Source organism: Pan paniscus, chromosome 21, assembly GCF_029289425.2.
Source record: "Pan paniscus chromosome 21, NHGRI_mPanPan1-v2.0_pri, whole genome shotgun sequence".
Classification (NCBI taxonomy): Eukaryota; Metazoa; Chordata; class Mammalia; order Primates; family Hominidae; genus Pan; species Pan paniscus.
This window is the reverse complement of record NC_073270.2, coordinates 49,691,557-49,718,085: the sequence shown is the minus strand read 5'-3', so window position 1 is coordinate 49,718,085 and position 26,529 is coordinate 49,691,557. Positions and strand designations below refer to the sequence as shown.

Below are 26,529 nucleotides of genomic sequence, written 5' to 3'. Positions count from 1 at the left end.
TAAATTGCTCAGGCTGGTCTTGAACTCCTCGGCTCAAGCGATCCTCCCACCTCAGACTCCCAAAGTGCTAGGATTACAGGCATGAGCCACCACGCCTGGCCTGAACATACGAAGGCATTTGTGGAGTTGAATTACTGAGTCATAGAGACATATATTCAGCTTTAGATACTGCAAAATGGCATCTGTGGTGGTACCAATTTACACAGCAGTGAGTGAGGGTACTGGTTCCTCCAGATCCTTCTCAACTTAGTCTTTTACATATTCTCCGTTTCGGTGGGAGTATACCATGTTAATAAATTTTAAAGCTGGGCACAGTGGCTCACACCTGTAATCCCAGCACTTTGGGAGGCTGGGGTGGGCAGATCACTTGAGGTCAGGAGTTCGAGACCAGCCTGGCCAACATGGAAAAACCCCATTTCTACTAAAAATACAAAAATTAGCCGGGCATGATGGCACATGCCTGTAATCCCAGCTACTCAGGAGGCTGAGATAGGAGAATCTCTTGAACCCAGGAGGCGGAGGTTGCAGTGAGCCAAGATCACACCACTGTACTCCAGCCTGGGTGACAGAGTGAGACTCCATCTCAAAAAATACACACATACATACATACCTACATACATACATACATACATTTTAAAAGGCTTCCTCGTCCCTTCCCATTATATCTTTCCCGTTGCAATTGCCAACCATTGTTTATGAAGGCTAGTGGCAACAATAAAACTACAACTGCTCAGTTTACACATGGCACAAGTATAACCACTAGCCACAAACTTCCCACCCTTGAGGGCCATCCCAGCAGTCAATAGCCAAAGGTCACACTGTGCTAACTTTTAAAGCCTTTGGGCAGTTACAAAGAACTTCACTGAAGGTTTTCTTCAGGGGACTTATAAGAGGAAGATCCCACCTCCCAATGCACAGCAACCTTCCTCAGAGCCCTCCTTCCCCATCTCTCTCTCCAAATGCAACGGTCACTCTCACCGCCCGCTCATCCTTCCCAGCTGGACACACAGTCCTCTTAAAGCCATGCGCCCCAGCTCCTCACTCTGCTCTAAGCACCCTCCCAACTATGAGCTCGGCGCCACGGGGTGGCTGTTGGCACAGACCCTGCTACCTCGCAAGCAGATGCATCTTCGAAGGCCTGTATCACTGGCCTGACCCCAGGGCCTCCGGGCCTCTACTTGGGGCTGAGTATGTACCTGTCCCATTTTACCTTACTGAAAATAATGTTTTCCATCTATAAAATGGGGATTTTAGTAGCACCTCAGGCTAACTACCAATTTCTATGTACCAAGCACTAGAATAACCACTTTGGATATAAACACACTTAATTTACTTCTGCATCACTCTGAGGAACTTCTAAAGACAAAATTGAAGCTCAGAAAACTTGGTTAACTTGTCCAAGCTTCCCCAGCCACATGTGTCAAGATTATCATTTGAGCCCAGTTCTGCCTTCTCATGTCATTACCTTTATAACCCAGCTCCTTATCATCATGCCTGGTGGGCTGAAATGTGACACACAGCTTCCAGCCTCATTGCGGGGCCCTCTCAGCATTGGTGTGACTCAGCCAGGTGGGGAAGGCCTCTGGGACAGATCATTGTCCCTCCTGGGCGCTCAGGCAGTGGGTGAAGGGGGTTGAGCCCTTGGCTGTAAGTCAACCCGGAAGGTCCCTCAGAGATATTCATCCAATCCCCATTCACAGATGCAAAAACCAGAGCCCAGAGAGGACAAATGACCAGTCTGAGGGGACACAGGGAGAGGGGCTGAGGAGGGGCCAGAACCAGGATCCTGACCCTCCAGAAGATAAGAACCCAGTCCCATTGTGAGAAAGTCCCCACGTCTGGCCTCATTTCCACTTCTTGGTCACCAGTGAGCTCACACACAGCAATGAAAAATGTATAAAATCTTTGTTCTCTGACCCTCCCCAGTAAAAACCCAGGTCCTAGAGGGGATGCTAAATTCGAGGTGGCTGGGAGGTGGCTGGGAGGGGGAAGGGTGCTGTTTTTAAGAAAATCCTTGAAATCACGTGTCCACCCCACTGCCATCCCCTCCCCCAGGCCCCTGCACTTCCCACATCATCATCATTGTTTCCATCCCATTTAGAGAGAGTGAACATTTCCTGGGATTCAATTTCTCTCATAATAGTTGGAAGGAAACAAAACTATATGCCATAAACATTCACTGCATTGTATGAAAAATATCTTTATGACAGGGGAAGGCACCATAAATGCAGACCTAAGTCCTCCCCCCATCCATTCCCCAATGCCTCCATGCCTGCGCCCTCAAATATTTAAACGTCTCACAGGCAGGAATCAAGAGCTTTAAAATAAATATATTTTTGGCCATTGGGATGTAAAATTAAGATTGGTGAGATATAAGTACTCACTCCTCCTCGGCAGTTTTCTCTCAATGAAAATAAGAGAAGCTAGGCCATTTTTTCTGAGTATGTGTTTAGGGTTGATGGGGAAGAGTTCATTAGTTCAATCTGACATATATACTCAATTCTCTCCATATACACAGGATGGGCTTTTCCCCCCTCCTTGTATTTTATTCTCCAACTGTGAAGTGATATTAAATTTCATCGGATTTGAACAAAATCTATGGTCTTGAAACAGTTTCCTTTAAGGCCTCTGGTATTTATTCAGAACTAATGAATCATGTTCTGATAACACAACCATAATTATTTTTAAAGTGTGATGTTTGTGGCTTTAATAGGAAATGCTTGCAAAAGGCCTTTTCTCTTTGATTGTTTGTAATCTTAGCAGTAATCACCGCTGTTACCTTCTCCGCACCACAGCGGGTGAAACAAAATTTCATTTTAATATGAATCGCGAGCTTTTCACCCAGGTTTTAATTAAAGCAATAAAAGCCTTGTCATCTTTGCCCTTTACAGTGTACACAGACTCAGAGGCCAGAATTACTAAGACAGAAATCTTAGATTTCAACAGCAGCAGGAGGGTCGCCTGCCTCCAATACGTTTACTGGGGAGGGTTTTTATTTGTTTCAAAGAGCCTCACCCTCCTCTGCCTCTCTGTGCTGCAGTTTCCTCCTCTGTAAAATGGGACAGCAATAGTGCCCACCTACACAGTTAATGTGAGGATGAAATGAGACCACCCATGGAAAACATTTAGCCCCAGAGCCTGAGCCTAAGGAGGTGCAGGGCAAATGTTATTGATCATCGGTATCATCATTTAGTGCTGGAAAAAACAGACCATCTACCCTCATTATTCACATGAGGAAACAGGTTCAGAGTGACACCAGCACAGGTGAAGGCCTAAGAGCAGGGCGGAGCCTCGAACTCAGAGCTCCTGGCTCTTTTTCCCATTCTGGGCATCTGACACTGCCCCCTGCTGGAAGGAGGCTGTGACTTTGAGGCCGCAAGGACCTCAGTGCTCAGGGAGCGGCAGGTCTGAGTTCTCCTCTAGAGGCTAACCAGCGCCTTGTCTTCTGGCCTCCTGATGGTACCATCTCCCCACCCTAGTGGGGAGATGCTTGATCCAAGTGGTGAGAGAAACAGACCAGGCAAACTTGGGGATCTGTGAAGGAAGGTTGCTGCACAAACATGATGGTGGTGCTGGAACCAAGAGCAAGAATCACGAACTCCAAGTTCTTGTGTGTCTGTTGCATGCCAGGTGTGGTGTGAGGCACTGAGAAGCCTCATTCTGTAGCATGAGGATGTTGGCCTGTATGACATGATGGCTGTACTCCAGCACACGTTCTGCTGGAGCATCGGGAAGGGATGCTACAGGGGCAGTGGGGCCAGGGGCCACACTGGGTGCTGCTCATGCCCTGTGAGGCTCACAGCCAGCAGGTTCACATTTGGTGGCACACACCGCACCCCAGAGACCTGAGGGCTCCCCAGGGAGCACCTCATGTGTAAGTCCCCAGAATCTTCATGTTCAATTGTGCAGTGTCATTCCCCTTGCAAACAGCTCTGGAGCCACTGGGATTCTCACTCTAGGAACAAAGTACCCTATTTCCCAGCCTTGCCTTAGAACACGCCTTCTGCTTGCCTCCTGCCTCAACAGGAATTTCAGAGGAACTGACATCCTTCTCCCTCTCCACTGCCCCATCCATTCAGACCCCTGCTGATTGTCCCTATAAATCCCATCACACCCAGCCCCATCAGCATCCAGCCCCTCATTCTTCCAGCCTTCAGTTCTGGGTCCCACCTTCCCATCCACCCTACCCCGGCATCCTTCCAGGGCCCTTCAGCTCAGCCACCATGCTGTGCTGGGCAGTGGGCTCCTCACCTCCCAGGAGCTTCTCCCCCATGCAGCTCCCTGCTCCCCAGGCATACCAGGCCCCTGCCAATGCCATGGCCTGCTCACTTCCAAAACCACCAGCCAGCGTCCTGCTCTGAATAAGGTGTCCTTGCCATCCAGCTGCTCCCCACTAGCTCTTTAGCTGCACTGGACCCCAGGCCCTGGGACCCGTCTTCTCTCTAAAAGCAGCTTAGATTCCCTGATCCTTTACATTAGTCTCTTTTAAGTAAAAAAAGCTGTTGTGTCCTTCTGGTGCAACTGCCTGGCAGATCTCTTGCCCTGGATTAACCCACCTGTCTGCCCCACAGCACAAGCACCGGGAGCTCATTCTCCTATGCCCCACAGCAAATACCCCAGACCTCCCCACCACCTCTCACCCGCAGTCCCCTGGCTCTTGGCCCACCAACTCTCTGAGAAGACTGACACCTTCAGGTGCAGACACCCTCTGCTCCCAGCCAACCCATCTACAAAGCCACACTCCTTTTCTCTGCTGTCCTCCGCACCCAGCACTCCCAGCTAAGGCCAGAGCCACCACCTCTGAGCAGGATCCAGACCCTCCCACTTTCTCTGAAATCTGAAAGCATCCCTTAGCCTTTCCCCCTCCTAAACCCAGAGCTTCACCCTCTCTCCTGACACTTTCCATTGATGACTGAACATTCTAAATACTTTTATTTAAAAAAAAAAAATCCCTTCTATGGAATCTTCATCTCATTGAGCTCGGCCCTGGCCCTTGTCCTGCACAGCTAAATTTCTCACACAAGTTGTCTATATTTACTGTTTACATGTCCTCACCTCACGCTTCTCAATCTGCCCATGGGACCAGAACAATGACCCTGCACATCAAAACTGCTTATACTGAAGCCCAGAGTCACTTCCTTTTCGCTAAGATGACTGGACACATTTCAACTTTCATCTCACCCAATCCCTCAGAAGTGTTTGAGCTAACTGACTCTCCTTCTTCTTACATTTAACTTTCTAAAGTTATAATAAATTCCCATGGTTTAAAACTCCCTAAACATAAAAAGATACAGTGAAAAGTCTTTTTCTATCCCTGCCCAGCACCTGCACAGTTCCCATACCACGCACACACACACAGAGGTACATGCATGTACAACGCGCAAAGCCACTACTAGCGTCCATATATCCTTCCAAGGTTATTTAATCAAATGCAAGCACTTAGAAATATACATTATCACCTTTTTGTATAAATGGTAGCATACTGTACTGTTTTACATCTTTTTTAGTAAAGCAATATCAAAATGAATAGTCTTGAATATGTCATTTCTCATATGTACAAATATATCTGTAGGGCATATTTCCAAAAAACGAATTGCTGGGTTAAAGGTCAATGTATTTGCAATTTTGATAGATGTTGTCAATTTACCCTGCCCATAGCAATGTATAAAAGTACCTGTTTCCCCGTAAGAACTCCAACTGAGTGTGTTATCAAACCTTTGGATTTTGGTCAATCCAATTGGTAAAAAATGGCTGTCTTATGATTTCTCTTATGAAAGATTCTTAGCACTTTGCACATACTTAAGAGCCACTTGTATTTCTTTTTCTGTAAACTGTTGGTTCATATCTCCTTCTTTTTTTTCTACCAGGGTTTTGAACTGATCTCTAGCAACTCTTTATGTATAAGGGTGATTAGTTCTTCAACTATGGTGTAAGCTGAAAATATTCTTGCCCAGCTTTTGTCTACTGACTTTACTTTGCCTGGTTTGGCCATACAAAAGTCATATGTTGATTTTATGTTAATTTTTATATTTATATTAATTTAGTTTTACGTTAATTTATGGTCCAATTTTAAGTCTTTTCTTCTGAGGCTTTAAATAGTAGAAATGCCTTCCCCACACCAAACTTGTAAAGTATACCTTAAGGTTTGTTTTGCTGGTGCCTTTATGGTTCCCTTGAGTATGTTTAAATGTTTGATTTAACATTTATCAAATCATTTTTTATTTTTAATTTTTGTGTGTACATAGGTGTACATATTTATAGAGTACATGAGACATTTTGATACAGGCATGCAATAAGTAATAATTACATCATGGAGAATGGGGTATCCATCCCCTTAAGCGTTTATCCTTGTGTCACAAACAACCCAATTATACTCTTTCAGTTATTTTAAAATATGCAATTATTGACTATACTTTGTTGTACTATCAAACATTAAATCTTATTCATTCTATTTTGTACACATTAATCATCCCCATGTCCCCCCCTCTGCCCCACTACCCTTCCCAGCCTCTGGTAACCATCCTTCTATTCTCTATCTCCATGGGTTCATTGTCTTGATTTTTAGACCCCACAGATAAGTGAGAACATGCAGTGTTTATCTTTCTGTGCCTGGCTTATTTCACTTAACATGATGATCTCTAGTTCCATCCATGTTGTTGCAAATGGATCTCATTCTCTTTGTATGGCTGAATAGTACTCCATTGTGTATAAATACCACATTCTCTTTATCCATTCATCTGTTGATGGACACTTAGGTTTCTTCCAAGTTTTAGCTGTTGTGAACAGTGCTGCAACAAACATGGAAGTGCTGATATCTTCAATATACTGATTTCCTTTCTTTGGGGTATATACCCAGCAGTTGGATTGCTGGATCATATGGTAGCTCTATTTTTAGTTTTTTGAGGAACCTCCAAACTGTTCTCCACAGTAGTTATACTATTTTACATTCCCACCAACAGTGTACGAGGGTTCCCTTTTCTCCATATCCTCACCAGCATTTGTTATTGCCTGTCTTTTGAATATAAGCCATTTTAACTGGGCGAGATCACATTTCATTGTAGTTTTGATTTGCATTTCTCTGATTGTCAGTGATATTGAGCAACTTTTCATATGCCTGTTTGCCATTGCAGGTCTTCTTTTAAGAAATGTCTATTCAAATCTTTGGCTTATTTTTTAATTGGATTATGAGATTTTTTTTCCTATAGAGTCATTTGAGCTCCTTATATATCCTGATTATTAATCTCGTCAGGTAGTTTGCAAATATTTTCTCCCATTCTGTGGGCTGTCTCTTCACTTTGTTGATTGTTTCCTTTGCTGTACAGAAGTGTTTTAACTTGATGTGATTCCATTATCAAAGGATTTTATTTATCCTTCGATAAATTTTAAGGAACTGTGGATCCAACATCCTTTTCCCCTAGATCCCCTCTCTTCTTAAATTACTCTGCCCGTGGTTTCTAAGACTCCAAGTTCTCCTCCTACTTCTCAAACCACTCCTTCTTAATCTACTTCACAGTCTTCTCCTCCTCTACTTTGCCTTCAAATGTTGGAGCTCAACATCTCAGAGTCATTGGTCCTCTGCTCTTCTCGTTCTTCCCTCTCTCCATAAATCTCCTTCACTCCCAAGGTTTTGATATCATGGGCTGAAGATTTCCAAATTTACTTCTCTCATGAGCCCAAGATTTGTACCATCATCTATCTACTTGAACATCTCCATGTGGACGAGCATCTCAAATATAACACATCCAAGTCTGGCATCATCAAACCTGCAACTCCCCAGGGTTTCCCCAACTCAGAAAATGGTACCACCATGCCTGAAAATGGGCTCATGGTAGAAGCCTAGGAGTCATCCTTTACCCCTCCGTTTCTCTCTCCCTCTATGTCCATCACTGTCAAGACCCACTAACTTTACCTCCAATGCATCTACTTCTTTCCATCCCCTCTGCCACAGTCTAGATCTTGATCCTTTACTTGGCCTATTACCAACCCTCTCACTTGGTCTCCCTGTATTCATTCTTGTCATTGAGAGCTTTTAATACTGCAAATCTGATGTCATTCATGTCATTCAGTCTGACTCTAACACACACACACACACACACACACACACACAAGTTCTTTCAATAATTCCTGTAAAAAATGTGAGCTCTTTAGCAGAAGTGGTATTTAGAGCTAAGAGAGTGGAAAACTCTACACACAGCCAGGAAGGCTGTGATGAGGAGGTGACATTTGCAGTGCCCCTGAAGGAACAAATAGGCATTTGTTGGTTGAAAAACACTAGGGGATTCCCATCAGAGGAAACAATGCATACAAAAACACCAAGTTGTAAATGAGCGCAAGAGGTGACCAGAAGCTCTTGTGTGACCAAAGCATTATATATGGTAAAAAAAAATAATAATAATAAGTTATAGCTAGTTTTTCTGACTCTGGTTCTTTACATACTCTTAGTTTAGCTTCCTCTGAAGTACAGCCTGAGATGGGGACGCCTGTGAAAGTGACTTGAAGAGGGCTCTTAGAAGAAGGGCGGGAGGGAGGCAGGACACGACAGGGGAGGAGCTGAGTAAAGATTTGGCCTCGGCAGCTGGAGTCTGGCTGGATTAGCTGGAGCCCATGAGGAGCTGCAGAGTTGGTCACTCCTTGAGATAAGGATATCGGTTTCTAGACCTCCCCTTCTATCCTCTCCTGGGTTCACAGTTCCAATTTTCCAAAGAAGGAGTAGCTGTGAATAGTTAGCAGCCAACACTCACAGCAGCTGAATGATGAGCAGGACTCTGGTGAGGCAGCAACAGAATCCACAATACACACACACCTCATTTACTTCTCATGACACTCTAGGAGGCAGACGCTGCTACTCCTCCCATTTGATAGGAAGCTGCTATCACTTGCATAAGGAAATCTGGCCCATGCTGAGGCATGGAGGAGCTGGAATTTGAATCCAGGTCTGCTGAGTCCCAAGCCCACTTCCCTTTCCTCCTCACCTCGTCCCAGGAAGGAGGAGACTCTTTCTGGATTACATCATCAGGAAATATCCATTTCTGTAACTCCTGGACAGAGTCTGCTCTCAACAGGAAAGAACTGACCTCTACCAGGTCCTCTACCCCCCTGGAGCTGCTGATGGGGACACAGCCCTATCTGAGAATTATATCTCATTCTCAGGCCACCCCGGCAAGTCTGGTACAAAAGTAACCCAAGGTCCAAGGAGGGAGAGGGAGTGTGATCATTTGTAGAAGCTAAAGCAGCTATGGGAAAATTTATGTGGAGACTTGCAAAAACCAAACAATGGAGAATGTATTTGCAAAAAAAAAACTTCAAGCCCGTAGAGCTGCGGTGAAAGTTTTCAAAAAGGGACACAGTCAGCTAATACATACCCTAGGGGAACCTCTGTCTCAGCTGCGGTTTCTAAGTAAAGAAGATGGCATCTCAGGAGAAGTGTTACATTAAAGAACAAATTTGTAATACGATTTGAATGTTCTGGGCCAGGCATAGTGACTCACGCCTGTAATCCCACCACTTTGGGAGGCCAAGGTGGGCGGATCACTTAAGGTCAGGAGTTCAAGACCAGCCTGGCCAACATGGTGAAACCCTGTCTCTACTAAAAATACACACACACAAAAATCAGCTGGGTGTGGTGGCAGGCACCTGTAATCCCAGCTACTCGGGAGGCTGAGGCAGGAGAATCACTTGAACCCAGGAGGTGGAGGTTGCAGTGAGCCGAGATCAAGCTACTGCACTCCAGCCTGGGTGACAGTGAGACTCCATCTCAAAAATATATACATATATTGATTGGATGTTCTGGAAGCAAATGTTTTCCAGAAATGGCTTCCCACTGATATTCACAGCCTTGCATATAACAGGTGTCCAATAAACATTTGCTGATCGGGTGAACCTTGTATTTAACTGTATTTATAAAACATATTTTAAGCCATTTAGAGTGTTTATCCTCTGAATCCTCTAGTGGCTGTGAGGGCTTCATTTTACCCAAATGTTGATGTCAATCCTTAATCCAGTAATTTGGACAATACAATTCTTGCAGTTGATGAGACAACACATTGTGAGAGGGTGTTCACGTGTATGTGTGTGTGTGTGTGTGTGTGTGCGCGCGCACGTGCGTTGTGAGTTCAAGAAGCACTCCAGGGAAAAGAGGAAGGAAATATATAGAACTTTCATCATTCAAGTCTAGAAGCTAGTAGGGTCCCACTGAGCTGCAAGGAGCTATAGGTACCAGAAAAGTCTAACTTATTTTTCAACAAAATCATCATGAATCATATCCCATATGTTTCCTACATGTGGTAGTTTGTAAAAAGGCCACAATACTTTGCAGCCTTTCCCATCAAGAGGTAGAGGCTATTTCTCCATACCTTGAATCTAGGCTGGTCCTGTGACTGGCTTTGACCAATAGAATGTGTTGGAAGTAGATGTGTGTTTGTTTCAAGCCTGGACCTCAAGAAATCTTGCAATTTCTGCTCTTGCTGCTCTGGGAACCCTTCTCCTACCATGTGAACAACCTGGAGCTAGCCTGCTGGAAGCTGAGAGACCATGTGGAACACAGGTGAGCCTCCCATACCAACCAGCCCACTGCTGATCTGGCAGTGTATTGCTGCTGCTAAAATGATCCTAAGCAACGCCAGAAGAACCACCCAACTGAACTCAGTTAAACTGCTGACCCACAAAATCATTAACCAGATAAACATTTGTTGTTTTAAGCCACTAAGTTTTGAGGTGTTTGTTATGCAGGAAAAACTAACGGATACACTATAAGAAATCTAACTGCAATTGCAAAATTTGTTCACATTAAGATTGGCTCATGCCACTGGCTAGACTTAATTAATCTCAGAGAATTTTGATATCTTCTTCATAAAGTCCTAAGTTAGGGAGGCCCTCTCGGTCACAGCATAAAAGATTTAGAAGGACCCTCAGGAAGTCCAACCACCTTGTTCCACTGTTAGGGACACTGAAGTTCAGAGAAGAGCAGGGGCTACCATCACTCATTACACAAATATTTTCTGAGTGCTCTCGGTGTTCCAGACACTATGCCCCACTGGGATACACAGCATTGGACCAGAGAGACCAGATCCTTTCCCCATGGTGGTCACAGTTTAGGGTGGAAATCAGGCATTAACTAAGTCATCACAAGGTAAGTAGATGACCACTGTGACAAAAATTATGAATTTTTGTCACTATGAATTAAAAAGACCTGGTGCCATTTTAAAGAGAATCATGGAAAGGGGACCTAATGTGGGTTTGGCAGTCACAAAGAGCTCTCTGCAGAAGTGACATTTAGGCTGAGGCAAGTCAGTGGACAAGGCAAGGGAGGCTTGTGGAGCTCCGAGTCTGAGCTTCACAAGTTTGAATGCCAGCTCTAGTGCTCCCTGGCTGAGTCACCTTGATTGAATCAGCCAACATCCTTGATGTTCAGTCGCATCATCTATAAAATTGACTGAACAATAACGTCTACTCATTCTCGAGGCTGTTGTGAAGATTAGCTGAAATAACCATTGAGAAAAAGGCTTTGCAAGCTGCAAAGTGTTGGGGGAATTGTTGAGGATGTGACTGTTAATGGTTTGGGGAGGGTGACATTTATTTGTACCAAGTCTCCTCTCCAAACGACTGTGCTCTCCTCTGCCGAGGCCTAGAGCAGACACAGAGCCCCACTGAGTCCCACTTTTCCTTCTTGGTGGAAGGACATTGCCAATGCTTTCCAGTAGGTTCCAGAACAGAATTCACCATAATATAGTTCTGAAAACCAGGGCTCAATATGTTAACAAAAATACTATTTAAACATTGTGAAAAGGCTCAGATGAGATGTCAGGGCTAACTCTGGTCTGCTGAGATGAGACTTCAGTTGATTATGTACAATTAAATGACATCAGTGTACTCTTCCAAAATAACCACTTCCAAGGCCTGGAGTCTTGCCCACCAGTCTTGCATGTTGGCGCATGTCAATGCAATATAAAGGCAGCTTTGCAGCAGCAGCATTATGCTCACACAGGGACAGGCCAGAGAGGGGCATGGTATGGTGGCCCCGGCATGAGCGATCCTGCAGCGGCAGGGGAGGGGGCGCAGCACCCTGCAGCAGAGCTTCCATGCCCCACTGAGACTACAGTATCTTCCTCACTAGTAGTGCCCCCTAGGGCCACAGGCCCATGTCTTACTCATCTATGGCCTCCATGGGACCTGTCACAGAATAGGGACATAAATATTTGTGAGTTAATAGGCTTCTATTGCCCCATCTGGAAAATATGTGCCCAGCCTGATGGCTGAGGGGCCACCCAACTTGGACTGCCATAGCCCCCACAATGGCAGAGACAGAGGGTAGAGGTCAGCTCCAGGGCCGGGGTTGCCCTCCAGCTTCCCAAGTTTCTCAGCAGCTATAACCCTCCTTGGCTCTCCAATCACTGTCCCGAGCTGGTCCCACCCAGCAAGCACCACTGCCTTAGGGAACTATCCTCCACGATGCCATGCCTGTAATGAGAATACTTCCTGGTATCACATTCTGCCATGAGGACCCTCCCTGGGGTTCCGGCCTGCAGTAAGGACTCTCCCTGGGGCCCCCGCCTGCAGTGAGGACCCTCCCTGGGGCCCCAGCCTTCAGTGAGGACCCACCCTTGCATCACTTTCTGTAGGGATGACATTCCCCAGGGTCCTGGCCTGCAGTGAGGACCCTCCCTGATCTCAGCCTAGAGTGAGAACCCTCCCTGGGGTCCCAGCCTGCAGTGAGGACCCATCCTGGCATCACATTCTGCAGGGAGACCCTCCCTGGACCCTCAGCCTGCAGCAAGGACCCTCTGTGGCATCATAGTCTATAGTGAGGATGCTCCCAGCTGAGAGAAACATTAATTTTCAGAGACCAGTCTCTCAGTGGAAAATCTGATTCCAACTGGCAACTACGACCCCCCAGAGGGCCAGGCTGGGGTTCGAGACAGCCTTGCCCAGGAATGACTCTGCTTCCTTTGCCACCAGTAAGACCTTCTGCTCTCTTTCCTTGTGCCCTGTCCACAACCCTCCTCTGTGGCCTTCAACAACTCCCAGCAGGCAGGAGAACCATGCATGCCTACGCAAGGGCATGTGTGCATCCAAACCAGAACATGTCCCCGTGGGTACTGTGTGGTGGCAAGAGGCAGGCGGCACCAGAGAGCAGCAGGCACCTCAACTCACTGCTGTTGAAAAGCTGCCCCAAGCGTGGGGAGTATGGGCAATACATTTCAAGTTTCATCAAGTTCCCAATCCATTTTAAGCCAACAGTAGCCAGGTAGTTAATTTACAAACACTATAGTCCCACTTTGATTGTAACCTTTTAAGGAGACTATTGCTATTCTTGATCATTCAGAGAGAAGACAGCAGCGGGCTGTGCTGGCCCCATTCTGCACCCCCTACCTCCACCCAGGAACAGCTCAGCTCCAGCCAGCCCAAATCTTAAGACACCCGTTCAGGGAGGATGAGGCACCCACCTGGCTGGTTGACAGGAGCTCTGGGTTTCCGTCACTCATCCCCACGTAGGCACTGTCACCATCAAACTAGAATAGAGAGAGAGGGAGAAGCAGCTGTGATTAAAATGCTCTCAGGAAGGCACCAGGAGAAGCAGCCGGAGGAGGGCAGGGGACTGACTGCAGGGGACTGTGGGAGCTGCAGAAGCCAAATCAGAGCCCAGGATGCCCAAAGCCCCATTTCAGCAGGGCTACCTCAAGGGTGGAAGGAGCAGCCCCTGTTCCACGGCCCTCGAGTGCTCAGGTTCATGCTGTTAATCACACTTAGAATGCAAACAGGAAAACCTTTCTGCCCTCTATAACTTGTCCATAGACACAACAGGCTGCCTTGCCATGTGCTGAGCTGCCCATCCTTGGAAGTATGCAAACACCTCCCTTGATCAAAATTATATCAGGTGATCAGCTAGAGCTGGAATCCCATGTGCTGGGGGAGGCCAAGAACACCAGAGCCTTGGGATCATGACAGCCTTCCCCAGACATGCCCTCCGGGTCCTGCCATCCTGAGTGGTTTTGGCCCATCACCTATGCCATCCCAGCCCCTAGGGCCATGCCTGGCTACAGGCAGTGAGGACTATGGTAGAGACCATGTACAGGAGCTACATTCTGTGTGCAGAGAAGCTGCTAAGTCTGGATTCAGGAAGATTTCCCTGTAAATCTGCCTAAAAATTCAGGAGCAGGTGCAGGGGAAGAGATGTGGGCTCTGGGACCCCCGCCTCCCTCTTTGCCCTGAAGTGTGATCTCAAGTTGGTGCCTCAACTTCTGAGATTCCTCATCTGTTAAATGGGGATGGTGCCTGTAGGCCCCTCCTCATAGGATGTTGCACTGTAGAGCACTTGACTCAACACATTAATATGGAGAGGACTTAATTCCAGTTAGTTCCCTTCCCTTGAGCTAGGTATCTTAGATAGGGTTCCCTCGAAGGAGAGCCTGAGGCAAGGGTTCAGATGCATGTGGTTATTAAGGAAGTACTCCTTGGGAATAACCTGTAAGTGTGGGAGGCAAGCCAGACAGGAGTGGGTACAGCTAAGCAAGGATGTGGTCTTGCCTGAAGACTTCCTTCAGCCTGTTCTGGTGGGGAACTCTGGGGCATGAATTGTATGCAGAGTTAGTACCAACACGAAGCAAGGGGTGGCTGTTGTAGCCCAGGTAAGGAAGTCATAGGCCATGGGCTGCCCTTAGGGGACATGGGGAGACATAACCTTCTGAGCAAGGTGGCCCCCAATTGACCAAGCACAAGTCTTCAGAGAACTATACCGGCTGTGAGCCATTTGCAGGCAGCTTGTGCTCAAGGCAGGGGGGAGATGTCTGTGCTGGTCAGTAAAGGGTTCTGAGTGGGGCACCAATAGCAAACAGCCATTTTATTTTAATTGAACCATTTATTTATTAAGATATATTCACATGGTTCAAAATTCCAAGAGTACAAAAAGCAACACCGCCCCACCTCCCAGCCATCCACTGCCCCTCTCCAGAGGCAATGTCTGCCAGCTTTTTTATATCATTTCAAAGACTGTCTACATACACACATTTTAGAGTCATTTATTCTATTCATGACAGCATGCTATACAGTTTTGCACTTTATTTTTCTCTTAGCAACACATCTTAGAAAATGTTTTATATCAGAACATAGTTCTTTCTTCTGTACCCAGTATTCCACAGTGTGGATATAACACATATATTCAACTAGCTGAGCACATGGGTAGTTGCATTGTTTCTAGTTTTCTGCTATCCCAATATTGCTCCCATAAATATTTTTGTGCATCTGTTATTGAGCATGGGTGTGAGTTTATCTGTAGGATTCATTTGTGTAATTGCTGGATCCAACGGTATGTGCATTTGTAATTTAGACAGACATCACCCAGCTGCCCTCACGGAGGCCGTAGAAATCCACACGCCCACAACCATGTGAAATGTCCGTTTACCCAGCCGCCTTCACTCAGAGAAGCTTTGCTTGATAACTGGCTCAGATGCCAGCCCCAGCCCCTGTGGGCTGAGAGCCCACCACCCTTTCTACCACCATTTTCGACGCGCCCTCGCCCCGCCTTCCCTTGGTCTTGGTTCCGAAGTCCCTGTTACCTTCTAGCATTCTCTATATTTATTATATTCATTGCTTATGATTAGATTCCTCTTACTAAAATGGAGGCTCCCAGGGATCGGGGATCTTTGTCTATCTGTACCTTGATGTCTCCCAAGCTCCTAGAACAGTGCCTGGCACAGAGAAGGTACTCAATAAATGTTTGTTGAATAAGTAAATAAAGCAGTCACTACCACATTCAGATCGCCTCTGACCAGGCCTATCTTCCCACCTAGGCAGTTGGGTTGATGGTTACACCAAAGAGCCTCCCCAGCACAGGGACAGGGAGAGTCCCTCGGTGACTACTGGATGATTAAAAAAAAGGTTCTTCCATGCCTAGAGTTTGGGCACTGACCCCAAATGCAGGACTCCATCCACCACACTGCACACAGAGCTCATGCTGCAAGACCCTGCTCAGAGGCTACCTCCTCCAGGAGGCCTGCCATGCTCGCATCTCCTCTGGCTGTTCCTCTTATAACATAGACTGTCTCCACATTTGTCATCTGTCCCAGAGTGGAAGCAACATGGAGGCTGGAACTGTGTCTGGTCATCTCCAAATCTCCCAGAGCCTGGCATTAGGGATGGGGCTATAAATTAGGCAGGGTGGGGGCGCTCTCAGCAAAAGCTCCTGGGTACTTGACTTGATGTGTGACCATGGCCATTGATCATTTTGACAAAAGTAAATTCTTTAAAAATCACATGTAACTTATAAGTAGACCCTAATAGAAAGAATAATTGGAGATGGAGGAACATTAAGTTCAATGAAGTGTTTGAAACATTTTATAAAGCAATAGTAATCGAACAGTATGGTATAGGAATATGCATGAGAAACAGAGGGAAAGATGTCCAAAAAACCTTTGAATGGTCACCATTTATTAAATGCTGGTGGGAACAGAGCCACTGCAAGGCAGGGGCCACCATCTGCTTCATTCCCCGATAAATCAATAAATATTTGGTGACAGAATGAATATTCCTGGCACTGAGCAAAATGCTTTACATAAAAGACCTCATTTAATCCTCACGATGATCCAATGAAGAAAATATTCTTTTCCCTGCTAAAACCAAGCAAACAGGTAGAGAGAGGATAAGCAGTTGTCCAAGATCACACAGCTGGGGAGAGATGGGATTTAAGAGTCCCTTGTTGGATTTTTTCTGCTTGGACTCTCCCACTAGCTGCAAGTGCATTCACAGCAGGGACCAATGCTTTTCTAGATCCTACTATATAATCAATAGTCTGCCTTGGGCCTGGCGCATAACAGGTGCTTGATAAGTGTGTTAGAGGTTCAGGAGAGGGAGGAATTATCCACAGAGAGCAGTGGGAATGGTACTGGAGATGTAGGGCAAGGGGGCCTGGTCTCCGACGCGAGTGTGTTAGGGGCAGGCAAGGGGGTGGGCAGTGGATTCCCATGAGGTCACCAGAGCCTGTCTTATTCATTCACTCCTTTATTCAACCAATGTCTAGGAAAGAGCTGCCACATGCTGTAGTAAAGCTTGCTTCTGGCTTTCAAGGGGCACTTGAGAAGTTGGCAGAGGTTCCCGAGGCAGGGCCTGGGTCTCCTCAGTTCAGTTACCCTCGGGCACCTTGCACAGTGCCCTGGAGCCTGCTGGGCTCAGAACCAGCTGCGGAGCAGCAGTGAGCAGAGGCCCTGAGGGGGCGGGGAGGCCTGTTCTTTGCCCACCTCTGCCAGGGTTCCACCACATCGGAGCCCTTGGAGGGCATGAAGGAATAGTTGGGGGACACTGAGGGTTCCCAGGCTCCCTCTGGCTTGGCTTCCAGTGCTCTAAGGCCTGGGGCTTACCCCCGCAGCCCCCTCCTCATTTGGGACCTTTTCTGGCTAAATGAACTTGGAAGCCAAGGGGAGAGGTCACAAAGTCACCTCTGCCCTCAGACACAGCAGGGCTACCTCCTCCTCCACATGTGCACAGACAAGATCAAAAACACCCACATCTACACCCACCGCAGTGCATACGCTGTGTGAACACAAAGGTATATGATGTACACCGTGTGCACAGCATGGGCAGCACACACACACACCACAAACCCATGTTTGTGTGGACCCAGGTCATGCAGCACAGCGTTCAACACGGCAGCGTTCAGCTCACTCATGTATCATGTCCATGGGTAACACAAACCAACGCACACACAGCACAAGCATGAGTGTGCACATGTCAGAGACCTTTATACAACTGGGCACACAATAACCACAGCACGCACACAAGGAAAGCAGGGTGTGCCCATATGTGTACAAACATTCCGTGCATCTGCAGCCATTTAAATGTAACTCACACAAATGTGAACACAAACATACACTGAATGTGCATACAGAGACATACAAAGCAAAGATGCACATGAACTTCAATTCTATGCATATTTCACAGTTTATCAGTTCCTTGGTCAAAAATCTTTTTTTCATACCACACAGCCTTCCCTATGCTTTAAAATGTGAGAAAAAAATGCAGGGAGAAACAACAGCTTAAGAATTTCCATGAACGCCAGGAGAACATCCTCTTACCAGTGACTGGAATAGATTAATTTTCCCCATTTCATATTCTAATTATAATTCCTTTTCCCATTGCCATCTTCAGTCCTCATTACAGCTGGAAGATTGTTCTGCAAAAGCCAGGCCTTCATCTTCTCTTCCCAAGAGTTTTGTCATGGAAATGAGTTTTGGAATCTGAAAGAACCCACATTTTTGCAAATATCGAATGTGTAGGGATAACCCTTTCATGACGGCCACCAGGGACACAGCTTACAGGGGCTTCTAAGGCATCTGTCTCTCCCCTACCTCTCCTTTCCCTGTGTGGTCCCCTCAGGGAAAAGAGCTCCTCGGCCCCTATTCCAACAGCCAGCCCCCAACCTAAGCACACCATGCTTCCCCAAAGGATTTTTTAAGGAAACTTAGCAAATAGGCAGCCAAGATGAGGAGCCCTGGTCTTAGACAGTCAGATCCCAGGTCCATCTGTGCCACCTTGGGCAAATTGCTTAACTGCTTTAAGCCTCAGTTTTCTCATTCTTATGACCACAGAGTCACTGATTCATGACAGGTATAAATAAAATATTTGTGGGGTAAACAGATGTGATAAGTGGGTAGATGAATGGATGGAAAGGAGGAAGGAGTAGAGGATGGGATGGATGGATGGGCAGATGGGTGGATGAATGGATGGGTGGATAGATGATTGATAGATGGGTGATGGATAGACGGATGATCGGCAGATGACGGACGGGTGAATGAATAGATGGGTGAGGGATTGTACACATTAGCACTGTCCAACAGAAATATAATAAAAGTTACAAATGTGACCCACATATGTAATTTTACATTTTCTAGTAGCCACAGTTTTTTTTATGGGGTACATGAGATGTTCCAACACAGGCATGCAATGTGTAATAATCACATCATGGAGAATGGGTTTCCATCCCCTCAAGCATTTATCCCTTGTGTTGCAGACAATCCAATTATACTCTTTTCATTATTTTTAAATGTAGTAGCCACTGTTTAAAAATATTAACAGATAAATAAAATATATCATCAAAATTAAGTTTAACTCAACATATTCATAACATGATTTCAACATGTAATCAATATAAAATGATTATTAATGAATGGTTTATTAATGAGATGGATGGATGGACAAATAGATGGGTGGTTGGGATGCATGGATGGGATGGCTGGGATGAGAGGGAGGAGTGGATGAATGGATAGGTGAAAAGGGATGGCTGCATGAGTGTGAACAGACAAGTGTATGGGAAGAGTATTGGGATGGTGGACGAGATGAACATGGATGGGTGAGATGGGTGTTGGGGATGCATGGATAGATGCCTGGACGTGTGGGTTCCTGGGTGGGTACAATGGGTTGAGTGGTTGGGTGGAATGGATAGGCGCATAGCAATGTGGGTCTGGCATTTCCTTCTCACTCGATTCACACTTTCTCTGGAAAATGTCATGGCTACTCATGGTTGCAACATCACCAATTCTCAAATCCTCATCTTTAGCCAAATTACCTCCAGATTCCAATATATAGTTTTCTCCCTATCTCCCCCATTTGCCCATGAGCATCTCAAATTCAACACCTCCAGCACTGAACTCATAACATGTACATGGACTTGCTGTTTCTCCAGCACTCCCCTGTCTTAACAGAAACTGTCACCTTCCACACAGTCCCACAGTCAGTACCCCTGGGGTGACTCTGGTCTCCCTGCCATCTACATCCCTCTGATCCAATCACCTGCAACATCCTTCTGCTGAGCTTCCCTAAGAGTATGCTGAGTGTGAACACAAAGGTATGCAATGCATGTGGTATGCACAGCGTAGGGGCATACACAGGCACCACAAACCCATGTTGGTGGGTCCGTGTCACACAATCCATCTTACACCTTGGCTATCACTAGCGATATTTGGGCAATCGCTTCACTCCTCAGATCCAAACCCTGCAGAGACTCCACATCACTTAGCCTATATCCAGGACCCTCCAGGACAGCCCCAAGTCTCAGTTCCCGCGGGTCCTCAGCATAGTGGGAGCCTCCAGTGCCCCCACTTTTTTTTTTTTTTTTTGAGACAGAGTTTTGCTCTGTCGCCCAGGCTGGAGTGAAGTGGCATGATCTCAGTTCACTGCAACCTCCACCTCCCAGGTTCAAGTGATTCTGCTGCCTCAGCCTCCTGAGTAGCTGGGATTATAGGCATGCACCACCAAGCCTGGCTAAATTTGTATTTTTAGAGACGGGGTTTCACCATGTTGACCAGGCTGATCTCGAACTCCTGATCTCAAGTGACCTGCCTGCCTCGGCCTCCCAAAGTGCTGGGACTACAGGCATGAGCCACCACACCCAGCAAGTGCCCCCACTCTTACACATTGTCCCACCATGAGCCTGGAACACTCTCCCTTTCTCTATCCACCGAAATCTACCTCTTCCTAGGCCCTTCTTTATTTCTGGCTACAAACTCCAACCTTAACACTGTCTTGCTTGCTTTTATAAACCCATATTCTTGGACCTAACCAAAAGCTTCCATCTAAAATCAGCTTTGGACTTAATTCAACTCCTATGTGCAGTGTAACATACTGGGTAACAGCATTGATCTGACGACTGGTTCCACTACTTACGAGCTCAGTGACTTTAACTTCACTTTGCCTTCCTTTCCTCACCTATAAAACAACAATTATGACAGCTACATTCCTACCTCATAAGGTTCTTGGTATCTGTTATCAGACATCAGCTATGAGTTAGCATTATTAAGCATTATGTTACAGATATTAACTATTTTTGACAGGTGCTTAATAAATGTTACCTATTATCATTGTTATGATATATCAACTCCTATCCCCTTATCAGCCCCCATCTCCCTCAGTCTAGCAGATGACATTGTCTCCTCTGTCACTGAGGAATTGAAGCCATCAGATATTCCCTCAATTCTCCCAACCTCCCCTACGTTATTTACATCATGCTCATCTTGACTTCCTTTCCTTTAGTCTGAAAAGGTATCTCTCTCCTGTTCAAGGTCAGCCTCTTCACCTTGACCCTGTCCCTCCCATGTCTTCTACCCATTTGCTCCCACTCTTGGTCCTGGGTCTAAGATCTCATTCAAATGTGCTGAGGCGAAATGAGACCAGGCAGTGCCTTTGTTGTATCATGTACCAGGCACATATCATGTGCTGAGGAGTATGCTCCCAGCCACTGGGGAATCTACAAGTGAATTTTGCCACTGCCCCTTGGGAAATCTATGCAAATAGATCATCACAAAGGCAGTGAAAAGAGAGAAAAGCAAAGGGACTTGGAGGCAACAATCACTGTTCATTGAACGATCTCTTGTGAGTGCTTACTATGTGACAGGGAGTGTGCTAGGTGCCAGGCATGCCAGAATGATGATGACACAGCCCCTGCCTTCAAGGAACCCCCAGTCCTTTGGAGAAGATGACAGCTATGGAGGGAGAATAAAACCTTCCTATTCTCCAAATCTACAAAGGAAAAGATGTTCTTTGACCACAGTCCCAAGCTGCAAACAATGAATCCCCAAACCAGCTTAAAGCTCATCCTCATTTGTCACTGGGAGCTTTACAGCCCCACCTATGAAAGTCAGTCAATCAATAGTCTTACTCCTAATAGCCACATGTCCACCACGGAGACAGCCAGCCAGTCTCAGAACCTCCTGCTCTGAAAGTCCTCCTATCCCAGGACCCCATGCTTCCCCAAACCCTGAAAACATCAGCCTCTTGCTTGATTTGGGGAGACTACCCTTGCAAAGTATACCAATGAATTCAGCTTCTTGCTTTCGATATTGAATGATGCCTTCTTCTTTGACACATGTGACAAAGGCCAGGATAAGGTTAGCCAAGGGGAGCAGAAGCAAGGCAGAGGGTCTTTCCAGAGAAGCATCCTGAAAAAGTGACTTGGAGGCTCCATGATGTAGGAAGCAAAGGAGGTGACTAGGCAAGGAGCAGGGAATATGACATCCAAGGCTGCTGTGAGCACTGGCCAAAGAGCACCTACTGTATACCAGCCCTTGTCCCAGAGCTGTGACCAGCCATCTCACTGGAACCCCCTAGAAATCCCAAGGCTTCCATGAGCAGCAGCCCCACTGTCAAGATGAGCAAGGTAAGGCTCAGAGTGGTTGGGAACTTGTCCAAAGCCACCCAGGAAGTCTGAACTTGGCCTTGATCCCAGGTACCAAAGCAGCAGCTGTTCTGTAGAAGCTGTTGCTCCTCCCCTCTGCACAGAGACACAGATCAAAGACTAGGGATGCACAGCCCTCAGCCTAGCCAGTCACAGGCACTGAGAGCTGAGCCTCACCAAGATCTAAAGAGGAAACAATCAAAGCAGCACACACTGCTCCCGCCTGCCCCACGTTGGGCCGTGAGAACGCTCATTCTGCACAGATAAAACACAGCTCTAAAGAGAGAGGCAGCTGCAACCTAGGTCCTGCCGAGAGTGCGGTTTTATGTGGAAGTCTCATGGGGAAATACACATCAGGGCCAGGAAGATGCCGGGGGAGGGGTGCAGGCAGAGAGCCCGGCACAGATGGAAGAGGAACAGGAATAGAGCACGGCCTGGTAAGCCTCAGTCTCAGCCTGACCCGGGCCCTGTACACCAACTCCAGGTCCATCACCACTTGGAGAAACATGATGGCACAGTGGATACAAACACAGGCCCTGGTCTGGCTGCCAGGGTTCAAATCCTGGGCTTGTTGCTTTCAAGTTGTTGGTTTTTTTTTTTTTTTAAACTACATTACTGTGTCTCAGTTTTCTCATCTGCAAAATGGGTATGACTATCATTTGGATTAAATAAATATACGGGAAGTGCTTAGAACATTGCCTACCTAGAGAAGGCACTCAATCATTGTTAGCTATTTCTTATTTTATTATTGAATCCTCCTAAGAATCCTGCTAGTTGCTATAACTACCTCTCTTCTGTAGATGAAGAAACTGAGTGGGGCTTTGTGCAAATCTCTGGGGTCTTAATCATGGAAAAGACCCTTGATGCCTGTGCCCACTGTATGTAATTTGAAATAAAATTTGCAAATTAAAGTCTTTATAAGAAAGTCCAACTGCCAGGGCCGATTTTTCCCAACAACGATGATTTTCATGCTTTGTTCCTAAAATATCAGATATTAACATTTCTTCAAAAATGTTTTTCTCCTGATTGGTGTGCCTGCTTTGCTGGGCACAACGCACATTCGTATTCTGCCTGGTGATAAATCCTCCCCATGACAGAGGCCCGGAAAGTTTAGGGGATCTGCCTAAGGCCACACAGCCAAGACCTGCCTGAGCTGAGTCTGAAGTCCAGGCTGCTGACTCCTAAGAGTACACCCTGGCTTCCCACCCCCACTGCCTCCAAGCCACGTGAACCACAGAAGGTGACCTCATGACTATGGGCCTGGGACCTTAACTATCAGAAGCAAGGACAACGCCTTGGGCACTGCCTGCCGCAGGAGCTGGGAATGTCCCTTGTAAGCAAGCTCAGTGCTGTGGGCCCCTTCAGGACCCTTGTCCCCACCCCCAACAAGAGTTGGCTTGGATGGTGCCACCTATTTCAGTCAATAAAAGACATCGAGGGGTAGTGTAAAAATGGCAGTGCTCACCATAGCACCACAGGTGAGGGCTGCCAGGCACCTGGGCTCCTCTGGGAGGTGGGAATCATTGCCCCCTCCCACCTACCTCGCTCTAACTGTGCTCTTTCTAGACCTCTACCATCTAGAATGGTGGCCGCTTACCACACGTGGCTTCTGAGCACTTGAATCGTGCCTAGTCCAAACCGAGATGTGGGTAAGTATAAAGTCCACACTGAATCTCAAAGACTTCAGAGCAAGAATGATGATGATGACAACAAAAAGGAATGCAAAATACCTTGTCAATATTTGTATATTGATGATGTATTGGAATAATATTAATATTTGGGATATACTGGGTTAACTAAAATATTACAATTAATGTCACCTGTTTCTTTTCACTTTTTCTGAACATGGCTATTAGAAAACTTAAAATCATGTACGTGGCCTGCATTGTATTTCTACTGGATGGTGCTGGTCTAGACACTGCCCTAGTCATTATCTGCTCCTGACCCAGAACCCCAGAGACGGAAGAGCTGACATCATCAGCAGTAGCCGAATCCATTTCTCTGTGATAGATATGGGAGAAATGGGGTTTGCAGAGGGAGAGTGACCTGTTGAAGGCAAGAGTCTGGTAACGAGGCATTCATTCATCCAACAAATGTTAACTGAGGCCTTACTATGTACGCTCTGGGTACTGGGAAACAGCAGAGAACAAAGTAGAGGGCCACATCCCAGTCTAGGGCTCTGCCCTGAAGCCAGTTTGCAGGCTGGGGGTGAACGTGGTGATGACGCAGGAATCTCGCCCCAGCCATGGGATCCTGGGGACCTGGGCAGCTGGACTCAGCACCAGCCCCTCAGCCCCTCACAGTTGGCTGGATCGCAGATCTCATAGGCTGCAGGCAGGAACTCCAGCTCCAACCTAGGGCAGCTCTGCCCCCAGGACCACCAGTGAGTCCCATCCCAGTACACTCACCAGCTGCAGCTGCCCAGAGGGCCGGGCCTGATGGGCAGGGCAGCCCCCTAACATAGACAGCATGGAGGCCTGGCAGGCCTGTATTTCTTCCTTCCCTGGTACTGCCACTGGTAGCTCACACACCGTCTGCATTACTGCAGATTTATGGCAAAAATTATCCTCTCTCTCAGCTCCATTTAAAGCCATTTGGAGCTCTCTCCCATCCCCGATTGTAAATCTAATTGCACATTCCAAACAGACAAGCGCTCATTAAGCTTTAATTATGCACATGTTGTTTTCAACAAACATTTTCATTTGGCGCTGTGAGGGGGAATGGTTCAAAGAGGGCTGCAGACGCTGCCTGGGGCTGGAGGGAGCTGGGCTGGGAAGTGGGTCAAGGTGTAATGAGATGAGGCCATCCAAGGGGCAGGGCCAGGACCTCATCTGATTGGGCTCGCAACTTTGAGGCCTTTCCCTGGGCTTCTGCTGTGGGGGATGCCAATGTACGTGCTCTCGGCTGGTCTCACCCACCGGCACTCCCCACGTCCCCAGAGTCTCATCGAAGCCAGGCCCATGGACCTCTCCAGTGACAGGAGGGAAGGTAGGGACCCACAGTCTGGCTCAGAAGGATAAAACCCCCAACCAAAAGCCAGTTTCATCAGAGCCTGTGGGCTCGTCCCTGCTCCCACCCACCCGCCACAGTGCAGCTGGAGGCCTCCTCTTCAGCACCATCTTCCCTTCCCTCATTCGTTCACTCATTTATTCCACAACCACTGACTGAGCATCAGCTGGCTCAGGCAGTGCAGGGTCAGTGGGGACCATGATGGGTAAGGCCTCTGCGTGGCTCTCCCCAAGTCACTCTCCATCAAGTCCCATCCCCTCCACTGGGGAAAAGTTTTAATTCTTGGCCACAACATTCACTTGAGCATCTGCCGCCTGCCAGCCCAACAGTCCAGGCTGCCTCCCACCCATCACGCGCCCATCCCCTCTTCTGCCTTTCCAAGCTCCCTGCCCAGATCACACTCTCCCGGACGCCTCATCCAGACCTCTGCAGCAGCTGTGTCTCCACCTGAAACTCCCTGCTTTCTCTCTTCCACGCCGTTCATGCCCATTCAACTCCTGTGCTGTCCTCCTTCCAGAAGCCATTGCTGATACCCACTCCTGGGCTGGCCTGGCCACCCCTCTGCCATGGGGGCACCCCATAAAACATGTATTGGACCCTAGCGCCATAATATCACAACAGCCACATGTCTGGCTCCTAAGACCAGCCTGCTCACTATATCCCGAGACACCATCACCTTCAAAGATGGAAAAGAAAGGCACCACTCACTATGTGTCCTTGAAAAAGGCCTCCCCCTTTCTAGGCCTCAGTCTCCTCATTCGTACCTGGAAGGGTTGAATGGGTGATGCCCTCTGAGCCCCTGGGCCGTTCCATCAGTCTTAAGTTTTATGGTCTGCCCGGGAGCTAGGCCACATTCTTCCCACCGGGAGTCATGGAGGTGACCAAGGCATGCTGACAGTGCCGGAAAGGTGCACACACAGAGGGTAGGAGACAGGAGTGGTAGAGAACCCAAGGCCACTCCTCAAAAAGCTTCCAAAAATACAAGCAAGTGAAATCAGCATGTGCTTTAAAATGGAAATCAGATTCCATTCAGCGTCTGGATAGCTACCTGTTGTTTCAGGTACCAAACAGACTCTGAGTGTGAAATCTACAGACAAGAAATGTACTAGGAAGTGCTATAGGGAAGTGGGGGAGCAGGATAGGCCAGAGGGACAAGCCAAACTGTGATGTAGTCACAACGGAGGCCTCCACCTGTCCCGAGGGGAGCGCTGGAACTCGGATGGCCCAGCAGAGGTGGCCCAGTTTGAGGCAGGGAGCTAAGCATTCTGTATCCCCACATGGGATGGCCATCGGATCCAGGATGCCCAGGGGGCGAGTGTTGATGACCTTGGCCAAGGCTTCCTCTTTCCACCAAAGGCACCATG

General features: G+C 47.3%; 1 protein-coding gene across 8 annotated transcripts in view; it reads right to left on the bottom strand.

Annotated features, from left to right (window-relative positions):
* TOX2 (TOX high mobility group box family member 2) overlaps nucleotides 1–26,529 on the bottom strand; it is a 157,234-nt gene that overhangs the window by 84,282 nt on the left and 46,423 nt on the right. For all 8 annotated transcript variants that reach the window (XM_003825915.5, XM_003825916.5, XM_034947027.4 and 5 more), the window contains exon 2: nucleotides 13,443–13,508. In XM_003825915.5, the coding sequence (XP_003825963.2) occupies nucleotides 13,443–13,508 (66 nt within the window). The remainder of the gene's footprint in view (nucleotides 1–13,442; nucleotides 13,509–26,529) is intronic.